Source organism: Pholis gunnellus, assembly GCF_910591455.1.
Source record: "Pholis gunnellus genome assembly, chromosome: 6".
NCBI lineage: Eukaryota > Metazoa > Chordata > Actinopteri > Perciformes > Pholidae > Pholis > Pholis gunnellus.
Window position 1 is genome coordinate 6,949,297 of NC_136532.1, and position 16,707 is coordinate 6,966,003.

General features: G+C 40.6%; 1 protein-coding gene across 3 annotated transcripts in view; it reads left to right on the plus strand.

Annotated features, from left to right (window-relative positions):
* The first annotated feature begins 3,580 nt into the window (after positions 1-3,580).
* The window catches only part of dmxl1 (Dmx like 1), a 51,936-nt gene continuing 38,809 nt past the window's right edge, over positions 3,581-16,707 (plus strand). For 2 of the 3 annotated variants that reach the window (XM_079161324.1, XM_079161325.1), the window contains exons 1-9: positions 3,581-3,907; positions 5,711-5,952; positions 8,003-8,128; positions 11,811-11,888; positions 12,384-12,462; positions 12,570-12,714; positions 13,054-13,120; positions 13,410-13,594; positions 13,984-14,203. In XM_079161324.1, coding sequence (XP_079017450.1) covers positions 5,866-5,952; positions 8,003-8,128; positions 11,811-11,888; positions 12,384-12,462; positions 12,570-12,714; positions 13,054-13,120; positions 13,410-13,594; positions 13,984-14,203 — 987 coding nt within the window. In that variant the 5' untranslated portion in view covers positions 3,581-3,907; positions 5,711-5,865. The remainder of the gene's footprint in view (positions 3,908-5,710; positions 5,953-8,002; positions 8,129-11,810; positions 11,889-12,383; positions 12,463-12,569; positions 12,715-13,053; positions 13,121-13,409; positions 13,595-13,983; positions 14,204-16,707) is intronic. The other variant, XM_079161326.1, reaches the window with a different exon arrangement.

The window sequence follows — 16,707 nt, forward strand, 5'->3', positions numbered from 1 at the left end:
CAAAGTTCAGCAACTTGTGGGTGTTTCCCCCCCTGTGGAAAAAGCAGCATCGCCCCACTCGTGTCCCCCCCACCCACCCACCCACACACACACACACACACACACACACACATACACACTCGGGAAACATCAAAGCACGGCCACACCAAAACTTCAAGCCCATTTTGGCATTGCCCTCCTACCTCCAGATCCAGTAATTACAGCTCATACAAGACATCAACATTATTACTCGTCAAAACCGCAGCATAATAATACCACAAAACACTTCAAAGAGGCAACTCACATTTCAAGGGGAAAATAAAAAGTCATGGATTATGCATCAGGAAGGACTGAATCAGGCCTCCAAAGCAGCTGGGGCTCAGTTCATGTTATCTGGAGCGAGACCCCAATTTGATAATCAGGATTCATGTTGGGGTAATTTGAAAATGCGTTTTACATGGCTGTTAAAACTGAGTTGGCCAGTGGTTTGAGGGGTATTTCTGCCTGCCTGTGTTTTTGAGTTTGCAATGTGCCTGTTTCACATGTAACAGTAGGATTACGCAGCAGCCAAGTGTGTGTTTGGTCGTGAGGTTAAATTGCAGCGATTTGACAGGTAGGACAGACTCAGCTCCTCAGCACCCATTTTTATGTATTTCAACACTGCCCTCTTGTGTCTTATGTGACACAATAATGTAAACATTTGGTTCGGACTGTTTTTTTTACTGTTTTATATTATTTTATTCCTCCAGTTAGATCAAAATGTAACCAATTGTCACACCAAAAATCAAGAACCTCATGAACATGAGGATATTAACGGATTTTTGTTTCCTATTCTGCCTTTCAAAGAGATTAAAGAAGATAACAGATGCATCAGATACACACAGTAGTAGCTCAGTATCTTTTTTTTAAATAGCACGCTACATACAGTAGATTATGAGTACCTACAATACACCTAATGAAGTATAGGTGGGGGAAAAAGAAAAGGTTCTAAAAACTATACACTGTAATTTGTATTGAGACACAAATAGTAACAAAAGTCACAAATAGATCAAGGAGAGAAGGAGGTTGCATCAAAAAAAACAAAGACAAAAATTGCACTTGATGGAATTGAATTGCGTGGTGGGTTTAGTATATTGTGTGTGCAAATAGCAGTGTTAGCATCATCAAATGCAGTTACTGTACTGGCAAAAACAAAGCACTTAAAGTATATGTACAATTATTTGTTGTTTAAACTGTTGGTGCGCAGAAGGTCAGTAGATGCAAAACATATTGGAGGTAAAGGCTGAAGATGAAGATGAAGTGCATCAGCAACCTTTACATGGCCAACGTTCTCCAGATCAACTGTCTTGTAGGTTTGGAGGGATGCTGCCGGATATAACCTGGACCACGCACAGAGATGATATTTTTAGGACTTTCAGCTCCCTATACCACTGAAATAGCAGTTGAGGCTGAGAGTGCATGCTCACTATAACAGAAAACTCTTTATGCAACATAATCATTATAGCCTTGAATTCTGTATCAGCATCTGTTGTCGTTTAGACCATGTTGTTGCACAGCAGGGAGCTTTAACACATATCATATACTAAACTTCATCATAGTTATCTCCAATTTCAGCTGGGAGAGTTGGAGAACAGAGTCATTTTTTTTTTCTTTCTTTTGGGATGTCTGCACTACAAAGAAACTGTTGCTGGCAAAGGCACTCATAGACAAACTCAGAGAATTCAATACCACACTGAACAGCAATATCCTTTATACACCATGGACCAGAGTTTGTCTGTGAAAGAATTCGCTTTTATTTTTGCTGTGGATGTTGTTCAAAGTCAAACCCATACTGATAGAAAACCGAGATGGTGAAACGAGATAGGGTGATGTTATTACACCAAGGCGGATGGTGTGTGTGTGTGTAGAGGTGTGCAGGTGTGTGCACAAGCATGCATGCGTGCAAGAATATAATGTCAATTATTTAATTTTTTTACATCTAGTGCACATACATTTAACCTGCAGTGATGCAAGGGTCATGTATGTGTTTATCAAAACTGCAAATCATATTGATCACAGTGATAAAACTGCATCTTTAATAATGCAGTGACCTACTTCCTGACTGGGAAGTCAACAGTTTCATCATTGCCACCATCCAACTGCCACGGCGATAAATGTCGCCAACCTTCCCTAATGTCACTGACATGTCAGCCATTTTAATTATTCAGACTGTCTGTCCCGTTTATCTCCTCATGCGTCAATCGAGTAAGAAGCCTTCCACACCCCCACACCCTCCTCATTCATTTCCCCATTCAACAGTGTTTTGCCCATCAACAGTGGAGCTAGGGCAGAATGTGCAGAAATATGTGCAAGTAGAAATTAAGAAGTGAGCTGGAGGCTAAATATTATGTAGCCAATATTATATCTTACACTGTGTATGTTCTGTGCTCATTAATTGTCATATTGCAATTAAGGAGTTTGACCATATTTGCTAGACTTAGAGCCATCTTTCACTTAATAACAGCCATTCATTATATTATATTTGACCAATAAAGTAATAATTCCACATATTTATATAGGCTTGAATGTAGGAAAAAGCTATATGTTCAGGAATTAACTAAAACAACACCTGATCATAAGATATAGACTAGAATATAGTCCAGTTCAACCATTGTGAGTGGTCAGAGGAAACTGGAGTCCAGAGTATTGAGCAACAGTGACACCCTGTGGTTCTCTATAGGCGTAATGCAAGGACCTCTCACTTCCCACCACAAATCTGTCCCTCATCTCACACAAGAATGGCGATTAAAAGATATATTTAGATTGAAGTTACATCTGATGACCAAACGTTGTGGAATATAATTGAACAACACTAAGAAAGTTAGAGGTTTAACTCATAGCGTTAGTGGTGGTCCAGCAGTGCCCAAAATGTCTTGGACCAAAACAAGAAGTTAAGAGAGCCTGCTGACACAGAAACATTGTACATGTATATAGGATGATAAACAAACCCTTGTATCTACAAATCATCAGACACATTTAAATTGTATGTCACACACTGTGAATGCAGCTATGAGAGGGATGTTTTTATTTTGCAGTGAAATACTAGACACATTGATAGATGCTGACTTCTCACTGTGGCGATGCAACAATGTACCTTTAGGGTGTGTCAGTTCACCATGATATCACTGGTGGGTGTGGTCACATGTTTACCTAAGTACAACCATTGTTTATATAGCAGGTGTAATCAGTTTATGCATCCCAACAGATCTGCGTTTACTTAGTTCACATGTGCTGGTTGCTCATCTTGAGTTAAATGGTGGTTGCAAAAAGATATGTTCACCCCTTTAAGGTCACTGTTAAAGTAGTCTAGGATTTATATTTCTCCACATTTTCACACTGTAATTATGTATTAGAGCAAGGTAGCCTTAGGTAGGTTGGGCAAAGTCCTCCTCATCCACATAGGCTACTGCAAATAAAGTGCAACGCAGCCGCACCTGACGCGTTCACTGCAAGCCTGTAGGCCTCGCGCTGATGTCACAATGCAACTACAAGGACCACAATGCATTGCAGCGAAGCGGTCATAATCATGACACATCTTCAACATAAGGAAAAGCTTCTCCTTTGGAAGCGTTTTATTTGCTAACCTCGGGGCGATGTCGGCTCCTTCGTGTGGTTAGCACTTTGAGAAGTGTTTATAAAGCTACTCGTCTTTGCGAGCAGAGGTTGTCAGGCGCTGCGTGTGTGCCATAAGTGACCTAACGTAGCGGCTAACCGTCTAGCTCACGAGCTCGCTAAAAGAGAGCTCCACAAGCTAGTAGGCGCTAACGCCTGCTAACCAAGGAGACGTAACGTTTAACATTGGAGAGCTACATTCATCAGAGACAGGAGCTTTTTAGGGATATCTGTTATCGCTGTATCTACAGGACATGTTACAAGGTAGCTACACGAGGTAAGTAGAGCATTACTGTCTCTAACACTGCTCGTGTTACGGTGTTTATGTTACAAACTATCATCGTTAGCTAAACTTGACAGCTAAGTTAGCGTCAGGATTCGACGACTGAAAACACGGGTAGTTAGCGTTAGCTAATGTATGAAGTGTTTGCTTAAAATCAACGCGACACTTAAGCAGCTGTTTGTTTGATCCCTACGGGTGTCACAGAGTTAGTCAGACGTGGTGTCAATCGGTGTGTTTTGAGTGCTGGCGTGTGATACGCTATCACGTGAGTCTCCGCAGCACGGAGAACACAACTCACATGTTCTCCTGTCATAAACTATCCCAAATGTAATGCTGCACTTTGTATTCATGTCGCAGACCACATTTTGACAGTTTCCCACTTGTTGGAAAGATATTATACTGTGATGTAACGTTTGAAATGATGACAAGTTATGTACCTTGCGCCCCAAAAGTGGTATAGCTAGCCAGCAGTACGCCAGGAAGGCTTCTGGAGACGTGATGTGGATTGTTTTATTTTGTGTACGTCAGGTGACTCACCTGTCCCTCCATGCGATAATGTGCTTAGGACATCGGCCTATACCGGTTCCGATCCGATACCAGTGTTTAATTAATAAGCGGGATGCCTCACTGTGTGGAAGTGACTGGGAAGATACTTTTATGTGTAAGCTTACAACACGCTTTACTTAAGCTTTGCTTTCTTAACTTTCTAAAAACGATAAGAAACAGCTACTTAAGTCATTATTGGGGCGATAACCGTATCAGTATCGATGCATCTCTTCTTGCAACAAAGTTCAGTGGACGAACCCTGTCAAACAAGTTCTAAAACAAAGGAGACTGACTGGACCTGAAGTGAAATAAAGGTGTCAGTGAGTAAGACTGGTGGCGAGTCACTTGGCTCACAGACACCTGCTCTGCACCCTTTTAATAATGGCCTTTTCATGTCTATCGGACTTGCATTGCTGCCAGCAAACGGATGTGAAATACTATGCTTGTAGTATATGTTTCTTAAGACAATGCTGGTGCTATCTGTTGATACCCACTCAAAACATTCTAAAAATGTATATAATCTAAAATTATAATGACTTGGCTAAATTAGTCTAGCTATTGCAGTCTTTATTGAATACCCATGACAATTGTTTCCACCTGGGCAGTGAACAAAAGCTGCTAGAAATTCTTGACCTCCAGGGATTATGCAACACTGAACTCATGCATCATCGGCTACTATAGCATCGCCTTGCTTGTCCTAGATCCTGTGGGTTTTTTTTAAGCTCCCTGTAAGCCCTCCCTCATATTTACCTTTGCTGTTTTCTACCTGATTCCATTTCCTATACATACTAATTAGTTTGTCAATAAAGAAGCTGACTACGTTTGATTCTCAGTGAAAGAACCCTTGATGATAACCAGCTGACACGGGTTTTAAGATAAGCAACCTAGATCAAGTGAGCTTTGACGCCATTTTCAGCTGTCTGTGTGCCGAATAGGTTTGATGCTTATTTGCAGCGAGTCCTCTCTCAATACTACCAGTATGTTTTCATGCAATGGTCCCACTGTGAGGCAAATTTCATGCAGTTTTTGACTAGTGCAGAAAAGGTTAAGGAACACTTGATGCTCTGTATGCCCACAATATAATTCAACAGAAACAATATGCAGGTCATCCTCCTTAATAACATCCCACATGCTGAGTGTTGAATCAATTTGTAGTCAATATCGTGTATATATAGTAATATGCTCTAGACAGGACGCGCACTGAACCAAAACATTCTCTGTTTTTGTCTCTGCACTCCTCCTCTTCCGTAGAGCAATCCTGTAGAGACACTGAAGTGAAATCACAGGCTACAGGCGACGATGAACACGTCCTTCCCATGGTTTCCTGTGAATCTCACCTGGAGTGGGAGGGCGTTCTGAGAAGGGAGAGAGCGGAAAGGAACACAAGGGAACTATAAATAAGAGTCATGAATCTCCATCAGGTCCTCACAGGAGCTGTCAACCCCGGAGACAATTGTTTCTCTGTAGGGAGCGTCAACAATGTGCCATTCACGGTAAGATATTTCCGGCTCTACAGGTGGCTGTATTCCTAATACACAATGAGAATAAATAGATTTACATTGGGAATTTATTTTTTACTTTTATTGTCAATAAGGTTTAAAGAACAAAAAAAAAAAAAGAGCATCAAAATAAGTAACTTGCCTTGTTTATTAAAAAGTGCCAGGGGAGGATCCTCGCGACAGAGGTCCAGGCTAAGCCCTGGATGTTACTTACTGGCCCCTGGCCTCATGTCATTTTGCAAAAGTTGCCCCCGGGCCAAGAATGTTCAGTATCCCTGTTTCATACCTTTTTAAAGAAACATTTTACACTTCAGAACTATCACTCTAGAAATAAATATTTTTCTTTATGTGGCAGTTTTTTTGTTGTGAACAACAAAAAGCTCTCATTAGTTCTCATTACTCTTACTCACTGCTAACTTTGCATGACAATTATTCTCAAAATGGTGTTGTTGAGGATCACAAGTGTGGTGTAGTATGTGGCACTGGATGCATCAATATGTTTAATGTCGGTTATATGAGTAATGTATTGGCATGAAATGTTTTTCTTTTTTTTTTGGTCTTAAAAACAGCAACAGCATTGTTAAAATTAACAGTGAATTTGAAAGATTGAGCTGGATGAAAATGTCAGTGCCCCTTTCTGCTTGGTGATCATGCACACGATCTTGAATTGCTTCTGCTTTGCTTCTGGGTTGAGCCTTGGCTGAGTAGATGACAGCCTAAACAGTAGCTACACTCATTAAACATGGCATTTTCTGTGTGAAATATAAGGTCTGCTCCTTTTCCCTAGATGTAGGTGTCTTTCTGTCAGGCGAGGTAGCACACCTCCATTGTAAAGCACTGCAGGAGACAACCTAGGATTAACTCGCTGGGTAGGGAGGCTGAGGGCCTGAAAGAGGCAAACCCTACTTCCCACACAAAAGTTTTGATCTATAAAAACAAAACAAACTTGACAGGAGAATGTGCACACCTGTACGGAAACTCTGACCCATACGCACGAACACTATGGAGACGGGAAATTGGTGACACAGATGGTGTGTCGATGAATTGAAGCCAGATTGTAGAAATTAAATATGAGAGGCATCATTATATGTATAATGATCTCAATATCACATCAATATTACATATAGATCCACTTTATCATAAGCATTCACACCAGCGGTGTTATTTGTGCTCGTGCTAGTGAGTCTTAACTATTCCATAAGCACTGCTCAATTGTGAAAGACATAAGCCAGTTAAAAATCTCAAATCAAATGTTGCTCAATATTTCGTATTTGCTTTCTGCACCGTCACATTCTCCACCCCCAGAGTGCAGAGCAGAGGGCCGGACTACAGACACTCGTGATCAGCTGTGGATGGAATGATTAGGAGCACCTCGATTTCTGTGTTCAGACCGAGGCTTTTGCCAAGTTGCAATTTATGTTCTGCGTTACTTTCTTCCTTCTCTTTGTCCCACAAAGGCCTCAAAGAGTTCCCTCCAACATACCTATAACAGATAGGGATGTGGTAGCTTGATCAGATGCTTTATTTTGTCAATGCTAACTGCATTATAATGTAGCCTATTTCACTGTGCGATGTTAACTGATGTATTATTTTTAGGTCATGCTTAAAAGTGCAGAAGCACATCTCTGTACTGCAGGACGTCCTGAAGGTCTTAGGACTGCGTGTCAGGAATACAAAGGCACACCGCTGACTGCTTTTGCACTCTGTGATCTCAACGGCAACTCTGTGAGATACTGCCGCGATGCTATTCAGAGAGTGGATCAATAGGCCTATTTCTGTTCGCCCGTCCTCTTGTGAAGGAGACAGAGTCACGGTGAATCACAGCTCATGTGGAGATCTCCCTCTGAGAGCCGCAGAAATAGAGCATTGAATTCTAATCTTATCTGCTCGTGCTCCAGCGCTGTCGTACGTCGGTTGCTTGATGCGGCCATGCCGGCTCCAGGACAAGTGACCCTAAAGTGACCCCCCCCTCATGCAATCGTTTCTGCGTGGATCAGAATGTCCTCTTCATCTCTCGCTCTCTCCCCTCCCTGTCTCCCGATAGGCCTATGCGTCAGGTTGTGACGTGGTGATTTTGGGCAGTGACTTTGAGCGACTGCAGATCATCCCAGGGGCCAAACATGGCAACATCCAGGTCTGCTGCGTCGACTGCTCACTGCAGGGTGGACAGGTAAGAGTAATGGAGTGGTGTTCTCTCAGACTGGAATACCAGTCCATTTTTGTTGAGCACAAACATTGCAGTTTAAATGAATGTGTATGTTATCACTGGGAAGGTATATTCAAATGAAAATAAAAACAATATTTAATTGTATTGTAGATCAATGGGAGATAAAGAATTTGCTACAGAAAATGTTGCCACCACATACAGACAATGAAGGATCTGCGTATAATACATAATCTAATTCATGCCCAACCTTTTAATGCCATCCATTGGTTTGAAAGAGATCAAACTGCACAATGACGTACAGTTCTCCTTCCTTTTTGCCTCGTTTTATTTGAATGACCACACAAGCGGGGGGGAATGTGTGATAGTCGGGCTCAGTTCACAGCGTCAGCAGAATCGTATCGATCTGATGAATCTCGCCCAAACGCTGCTATAAATGTCCAGGACTCTGTTCTCAGATTTAGTTTTAGATTGTATCTTTGTTTTGCCGGGCACATTAGTGTAGTGGCAGGCTCTCTTAAGTGTTCACAGTTCATGTTTTCAGTCAAAGTCTGTTTTAATGAACTTTCGCTTCCTCTCATCAACTTCCAGTGAGAAAGAAATTCACCCTGTAGAGCCAGTAGTTGTACAGCAGGCACACTGCTGATGTAATGCCACTGATAATCCCTTTAATGACCCCGAAATGGGTTCAAGGGTTGCCACAAACAAAAGATTTGTTGTTTTTGTAATTTATATCTGGGACAGATCTGCATTAATGTTTAGTGGTTTCTTATTGAGCTTTGGTACCGAGTACGTTTGTGTATTAGACTTTCAGTTTGCTACAGGATTAGTGTAAATGTAGAACTGCTGATTCAGGTAGATTGAGGTGATAAGATAAGATATACTTTATTGTCCCGCGGGGGAAGTTTTGGGCTCCAAGCCGCTGCATCATCTTGGCCAAGATTCAAAACTTGCTGACGCTAGTTGACCTGCTGATAGCCGAGCTCGAGCTGCTTTGGGTTCTTTGACTAGTTTCTGCTGGAGCTCTGGACCTTTACCTTTTATAGAGTGATGCCGTAAAAATCAGATCTGAATGCAGCGTCTGCGCTAAATCTCTGCCGAGTTTGTTTTTAATACTGATTATACCATCTAGCTTGTATTGTTTTAATATCCGTGGCATTGTGTACAAGGAGAAAGTTACGACTATATCACATACTTACTCAAGCTTGATATAGTGCTGTTTGTCTTTTTTAATGGAAGCTACAGTCACTGTATTCACGATTCCTTAGTTACTGAGTAACGGTGCTGCAATCAAATAAAAAGGAGAAATCCAGTATTACAACATCTTCATACATTTATAATTACTATATGATACATAACACCTCTCCAGCTCAACGAGAGAGAGAGAGAGAGAGAGAGAGAGAGAGAGAGAGAGAGAGAGAGAGAGAGAGAGAGAGAGAGAGAACAAAGCCGTGAATCAGAAGAATGAAACGTCACCTTCTGATTGTATCACGGCAGTGACGTTCTAAAGCACAGATAAACACATCCGCACCTCCTCACAAACCTGTGGGAAGGTGCTGGATTATGAATGAATGCAGCCCAAGGCACGCTTCATCCTGCTGGGTGTCCGGTTCTCAGCTCAGTCACTGACACAGCGGAGAGACTGACGGGAGAAACGCATACAAACAGAAGCACATTAAAACATCCTGCGATGTAACAACCCCTCTCCCGCCTCGGTGCGCTGAAGGGCGTCACAAAGCGGCGTAGGTTCTACCTGGGAATCAGAGCGGGCTGCACCCCCCCCCCCAACCCCCCCCCCCCCCCCGCTTATTGACTGGGGGTTACATCCCCACACGGGGTCCACAGGCTGTTTGCTAACGCCCCAAAATGTCCCGAACACAGCAAAATAAGAAGTAGAGAGAAAATACACCGCCACTGACTTCTACTGGGTCATTATTAATGACTGAGGGAGATTATTTTTAGGGAAATATATCTATTGAAGGCGGAAGTCATTATTGCCAGCCCACCACTGTAATTCTGAGTTAATTTTTTAATTGGGGATGGTGGTAGTCTTCTTAAAACTGAGAGCAACACCAGATTTCATTAAAATGAGAGAGAAAATGTGCACACCAAATCCTTCACCATTCTCCTCACGTCATGTGATGTTTAATCCAATTCAGTTGGGTCAGAAGTAACCTCACATGCCCCCAGCGTGGTCTAGATTCTCTTTTAAGCATGCTCAGTCGGTTCCACCTCTTCACGCTGTGGTATTTGCATTGCAATTAGTTTACACCGCTTAGTTCTGCACACCTGTATGTTAGCAGCACTTCAGATACATTTTGTAAACATTAATGACCCACTGCAATGAAATGAATCATTACATTGAAGGTATAATTAGTCCAAATTAAATATGACCACATTATTGTGGGACATTACTCAAAGTGGAGCATAACATAATCACTGAGAAGAACATCAACCTGCATCGGTCCTCTGCACTACATTTGTATGTTGCATTCCAGCAGGTTAATGTTTGCATTGCTTAATGTTATTATTAAGAGAAATGTAGTTCAAGTACAATGAATTATTTTGTTTCGAAACACTGTCTGAGACCTGCTCACAATTTGAATGCTTATCTATCGTTATTAACAGCGTGCATACAGAGCAATAATTTGAAGACAGGCGAGAGAGCAACCTGCACTAACACCAAGAATCAGAGAAATGAAATCAACCTTTGAAAACTACTCCATTACTATTTGCTAGCTACCAGAAGCGGTTTACTGGAGCTTTAAGATGTTTTAAGATGTTTTTTGCAGCATAATACAATCACAAGATCTCAGCTGAGTTGTTCTGAAAATCTGACCAAAGAATAGTCGTCATTATAACACAAAAGAAGGATATTCAGTTTTTTGCAACTCACATTTTTTCCCTTTTTGCTGCGCACATAAAGTCTCATACTTTATATTGCATACATACTGTGTATGTTATACAGCGTAGATGTGTTATATTTTGATTGAATGTGGACTGTGTCCTAAAAACGGACATGTCTTCCTTCTGTATGTATCATCATGCCATGACTTTTTGAGACGTGTGCGCGCGTGTGCGAGAGACTCGCTCCTTTCACTGTATTCATTCAGTGACAGTTGGCATATTATTTTCCCCAATAGAGACAAGCTTGTCTTATCCAAGACCCTGACCTTATTAAGCTTGTTCGTTGTGTTCACTGCCGCAGACATTTCCTCCATTCAGTCTGTTAACATTGTGACTGTGGCTCCCGTGGAAAGCACTCGAGCATTTCGAGTGCATGAACGGGAGGTGTGCATAGGGCAGACAAGTCAATGTTGACTAAACACTGGGTTGTTATATCCTCAAGGTATTTTTATGTTTTTTCCAGGTACTCATTCACATGTCATGGTTTATATGCTCCCAAGCAGGGTCTTGAATAAGGATCTACAATCATTATTTACTGTCTAAATCTTAAAGTTAATACTATTTCAAAACTTTAACGTCATTCATTTTGGAAGAAAAGGTTGTATTTTTGTATATTTTGTCGTTTTAGATAAAATGTAATTGATGACAATAATTAGCTGGTTTTAGAATTGGAATATAATATGCGGAGTAATTTGTGATTTTTGCAAATATGTTTTTAGTGACACCTTTTCACTGTATCAGAAAACATGTGTTGATATTTAACATTTTTTCCTGCTGACAGATTGCAGCTTCCTATGGAAGCATTGTGTGCGTCTTTGAGCCTGTTCAGCATCCAGATCAAAAAGACACTTCACTGACTGTGAGTTGCCGACGTTATCTTCAGGTCACAGTCATGCATGTATTAAGATCATCCTGAAAAACAAGGTTTTCTTTCTCTTTCAACAACGTTCTCTTGATATTTGAAATGGGAGCAGAGTATTAAAAGGTTACCAGGGAAGAGCTAATAATTCAAACGCATGCACATTCTTCCTGAAATATGATAAGAAGTCATTGTCACATTTGACTGTTTACTCCTGTTCTATACTGGGTGCAGACGTTGTTTGTAATGTCTGTGTTGAATGGCCTTCTATTGTTAGAGTAGTCATAAGGAATGGAAAGATTAAATACGACTTAGTACCTCTTTCATTGCAGAAGTTGCCTGTATTACAGCTGCTGATCACATGTGGCTCTCATGTGATCCACTTCACTGTTGGTTCTTGTTATGCAGTTGTAACTACTGATTCAAGGGACTCAATTATTTATTTCTTACTCTGTCACAGTTTTTTAACACTAATGTTGTTGTTTTTTTGTACAGAAGTTGAACTGCCAATGGCAGAAGACCGGTCAGTTTGTATTAAAGTCTATGGTGTGGAACCTGGCCTGGCACCCCACAGGTACTTTAATACAAAGTTCTCTCTAAATGTAACGTAAATAACAATATATGCAATTATATCCTCATAGGATGCAAGACATGTCTTTGAATGTGTTTCTGTGTATCCAGGCAGCATGCTCTTAACCGGCTCTAGTAGCCTCCAGTTATGGTCTAATGTTGCTGGAGTGAAAGATGAAGCTGAGGACGGGGGAACGCAGACAGAAACCACCACGAGAGAGACTCATTCTGCCTGGATGTGCATCTGGCAGAGCAAGTAAGAACTGATTACAACAAAATCTGCACACAAACCTCTCTAACATGGGGATTGAGTTGCTTGCCTTTTTTATTATTATTTAAATGTACTCAAACTGGATAACTTGTTATATACACTATTTTTAGTTATGTGCTAAATGAGCAATTTAATAAAACCAGCTTAATATTTTGTTGATATTTCAATATCTGTAGTACATCTGACTTTGAATTTAGTTGAAATGAATTCATTTCAACGTATTATAATCTGCCTTAAATAGTTGGCATCATTTACTACCTATTTTATATCTGAAAAGAAACAGAAGTACTGGAAATATTAATGCATATCTTTGTTTGTCTGAAGGATGGCATCTCAAGTGAGCTTAATGAAGTTCTCTCCTGATGGGGAATTCTTTGCTACTGCTGGTCGGGTAAGTCAAGCTTTAAGCAGGATTTAAAGTCCTCTAATGTCATATGCACAACATTAATCAGACAGAGAAGCAGTATTATAGCGGTATATAGTATTATGTGGATACAAGTCTATGTGTACAGTTAATGTTTGCCTTTCCTCCATTGATACAGCCAAACACTGTAAGCTTGAGAGTAATTGTAAAGCAACTGACCAGTACCTCCTTTAGTGTTTGTAGCCTACAACCCGATGGCTCTAGCTTGTAATAGCCCATTCAACAGCGTGGTATCCATTATATCTCTCCTCCTCAGGATGACTGCCTGGTAAAGGTCTGGTACAACACCACTAAGTGGAAGCTGGGCGTTTCCAGACTCTTCACACCTCCAGAGCCTAGTGACGGTTTCCAGGGAGACTTGGCCTTCTCCTTTGTCTACCTGGCCCATCCCCGCTCTGTGACTGGCTTCTCATGGAGGAAGACCAGCAAATACATGCCGCGGTACGGACGCTGTCAAGGCAACATTTCACAGCCGCCTCGCCGCGGCCTTGATTCATATATTTTCTCAGTTTGTTCAGTTTGACCTCAGCTGACAGAAGAGAGAACAGCCTGACAATAATTGATTGCAATAATCAACCATTGTCCCTTATTCCACCTATTCTAATTGTTTTAACATTTTCCTTTTAATAAGTAAACCAGTGTGAAACATTCTGTAATCAGAAGAGATAAGGTTCAGACATTTTCTTTGTCACCAGTGTCATTGCTACTCTTTCTAATCTTCACTTTCTGACCTTTTACTTCAGCTTATCTCACTCAAGGTGTTTCTGCCATCCGTTATCATTAGATGATGAAAATCATTGCTGACATCCTTCCGTCGTCTCTCCTAACAGAGGCGCGGTGTGTAACGTCCTGCTCACCTGCTGTAAGGACAGCGTGTGTCGGCTCTGGGCGGAGACGCTCCTGCCGGGGGACGGCCTCCTGTCTGGTTACCATAACAACCACGCTTCTGGCCAACACGGTGACACACCCAGATGTGGTGGCCCCCCCTCTAGCAACACCTGCAATGGGAAGATGCACGGAAGGACGGCACAAGAAGTGAGCTACTCTAATGTAGGTTTTTATTATTATTCTGGTAAAACTAGCTGAAACAAATGCAGTAAATTCTACTTTCATGGAGGTTTTAGAGACGTGTTGCTTCAACCTTATTGTCATTTCAGAGGCTGTAGTTTGGTCAAATTGTTTTCCATGATATTGAATGCTATTAATGATATTTAGTCTACCCATATTAATACAAATGAGGTGGACAAAATGTTCTCTCTGAAACATAATCTGGTTTAATTCCACAGCACTTTAACTTTAGTTGCCAAAATGACCTGATAAACTAAACATAATCTTTAAGGAAGAATTGAGTTCTGGGCGGTTGTATTAAATGCGTAGTTATAGATGCGTGTATCTAACAAAGTGATCTATCTTACTAAATATAAGAACTACATACATTTATTTAAGAAGAGAGCAGGAAGTTGATCATTAGAACCCAAATCACACCATAAGAGAGCTTAAAATTATACAGTTTTCTATAATGATGGGTAATATTTCTCAAAGGCATCATCAGTTCGTAGATATACATGCACAAGGTTAGGTTGAAATTGACAAATGTACACAAAAGCCGTATATCGTAGATCAAAGGAGTGCTCGCTGCAGGCAAAACAACTTTATTCTGTCAGAATCTAAAGCATTATTTTAAAATGTATATAGAATATTGTCTATGTTGGTTACAAAATGCAAAGAGAATCGACCTAATTTTACTAATAGTGGAGAAATAAAAGGGACAAATGCTATGATCACTGCTGCTAATGAAGGACACCCGGGTGCTGCAGAGATGAGGGAGAAAGAAGAAGAAAAACGGCGGCTTAGTGGAGTTAAAAGAGAAAATGAATTGGCTATCAGACATGAAGGTGTTTTTTGAAGCTTACAAGGTTTAAGACGAGCATCAGTGAAGAATATCGGCCTCCTTTCTGTAATCTGTGGAACACCTCAAACTTACAACTTTAACTTTTGCTGCTTGTTTTTCTGTTTCATTTAGCTGCTGTTAGTTCACATCTGTAATGGAGGTGTCTTCTGCTTTAAGTGACTCGCTGACAGCCTAGCTAGTCCTCAAACACAATACTTAACATCCATTTTGATATGGACATTAAAATGGTTATGGAACTCACTGGCACTTACAGAGCTCAGGGCTCATTAGATTACAGGAAAAATAGGTATGCTAATTTACCCACTGTGCCTTGAGGAGAGTCTGTAAGAGTACGCGTGCGGAATTATTCATTAAAATATCAGTCTGTGCTGCATGATCCAGTCTGAGGTAACTCTCTCTCCCTACAAAACTGAATGGATGGGCGAAACTGATATTCCCATTTTAAACTCTATTTTAGTACGATTCCTCAGGGTGAGAGGAACAGTTCAAGTTATCTCACAAAATCAATGAGGATGATTAAACCCAAAGTTTATAGATAACGATGTTGTTTGAGAGCCTCCTCAGGAGACAGTGATATGAGATTTCCAACACAATCTCATTTTCTACATATTATACCATTCAAAATTATTCGTATATACTTTGTATGGAATGTTATGCATTTACTTGAGAAAACAAAAATGTTTTCCTTGTTTTCTGAAAAAAAACTATATTAATGCTATATTAATGTTCAGAATGTTAAATACAGCTCCTTTTTAAGTAATACGCTGTTATTAGTTTATCAACATTGTCCAGACACCTCAGGCCTTTGCAGTTGTTCAGACCTGACTCTGATGGGCTGGACATTGCAGTGCAGCTCCAGGATCAGTTGAACCGATATGTCATGCTGATGCTTCACGGATATAAGATGATGCACCAGAAATGCGTTCAGGCTGGCCACGCTGCGACTCAAGAATCAGTCGATTTAGCCTCTGTTGCACTCCTGTCATTCTTAGGTTTCCCAGTTCTGGATGAAACTAAACAGCAGGATATGTTTGCTTCCATGAAATTAATATTCATAAGAAACGTGATGGAAGAAGAACTCAGATCTTTTACTGAAGTAAAAGTAGCTATACCACAATGTAGAAATACTCTGAAGTAAAAAGAAAACGACCTACATTCAAAATCTTACTTCAGTAAATTACTAAATGCAAAGTACTCATAATGCAGAGTTGGCTTTTTTTAGAATAACATATATTATATAATTGGATTATTATCATTGATGCATTACTGTGTTCATCACTTTAATGTCGCAGCAGGTAGAGGTGGGTCTTATTGTAATTACTGTGTATACTGCTGGGGCGATTAATCTACCATGATGCATAATTATTATTATTGGCTTCCAAAATGTTGTGGGGTAGAATTATTAAATAGCGTAAAATGGAATTATTTAAGTAAATAACAAGTAATTACATTCCATATGAGAGCTTCTTGCAGGATTTTGAGGTATCATTATGCATTGCGCCTCCGTAGCTTCGTACTGCTGTGAGTTAAAATACAGATGTTGTACATATTTTACAAAGGACTTCTTTGCGGTTGTGATGAGCACATACATCTCAATAATACTTGGCGAAACTGCAGCCCTACAGCTCGAGTACATTACTCA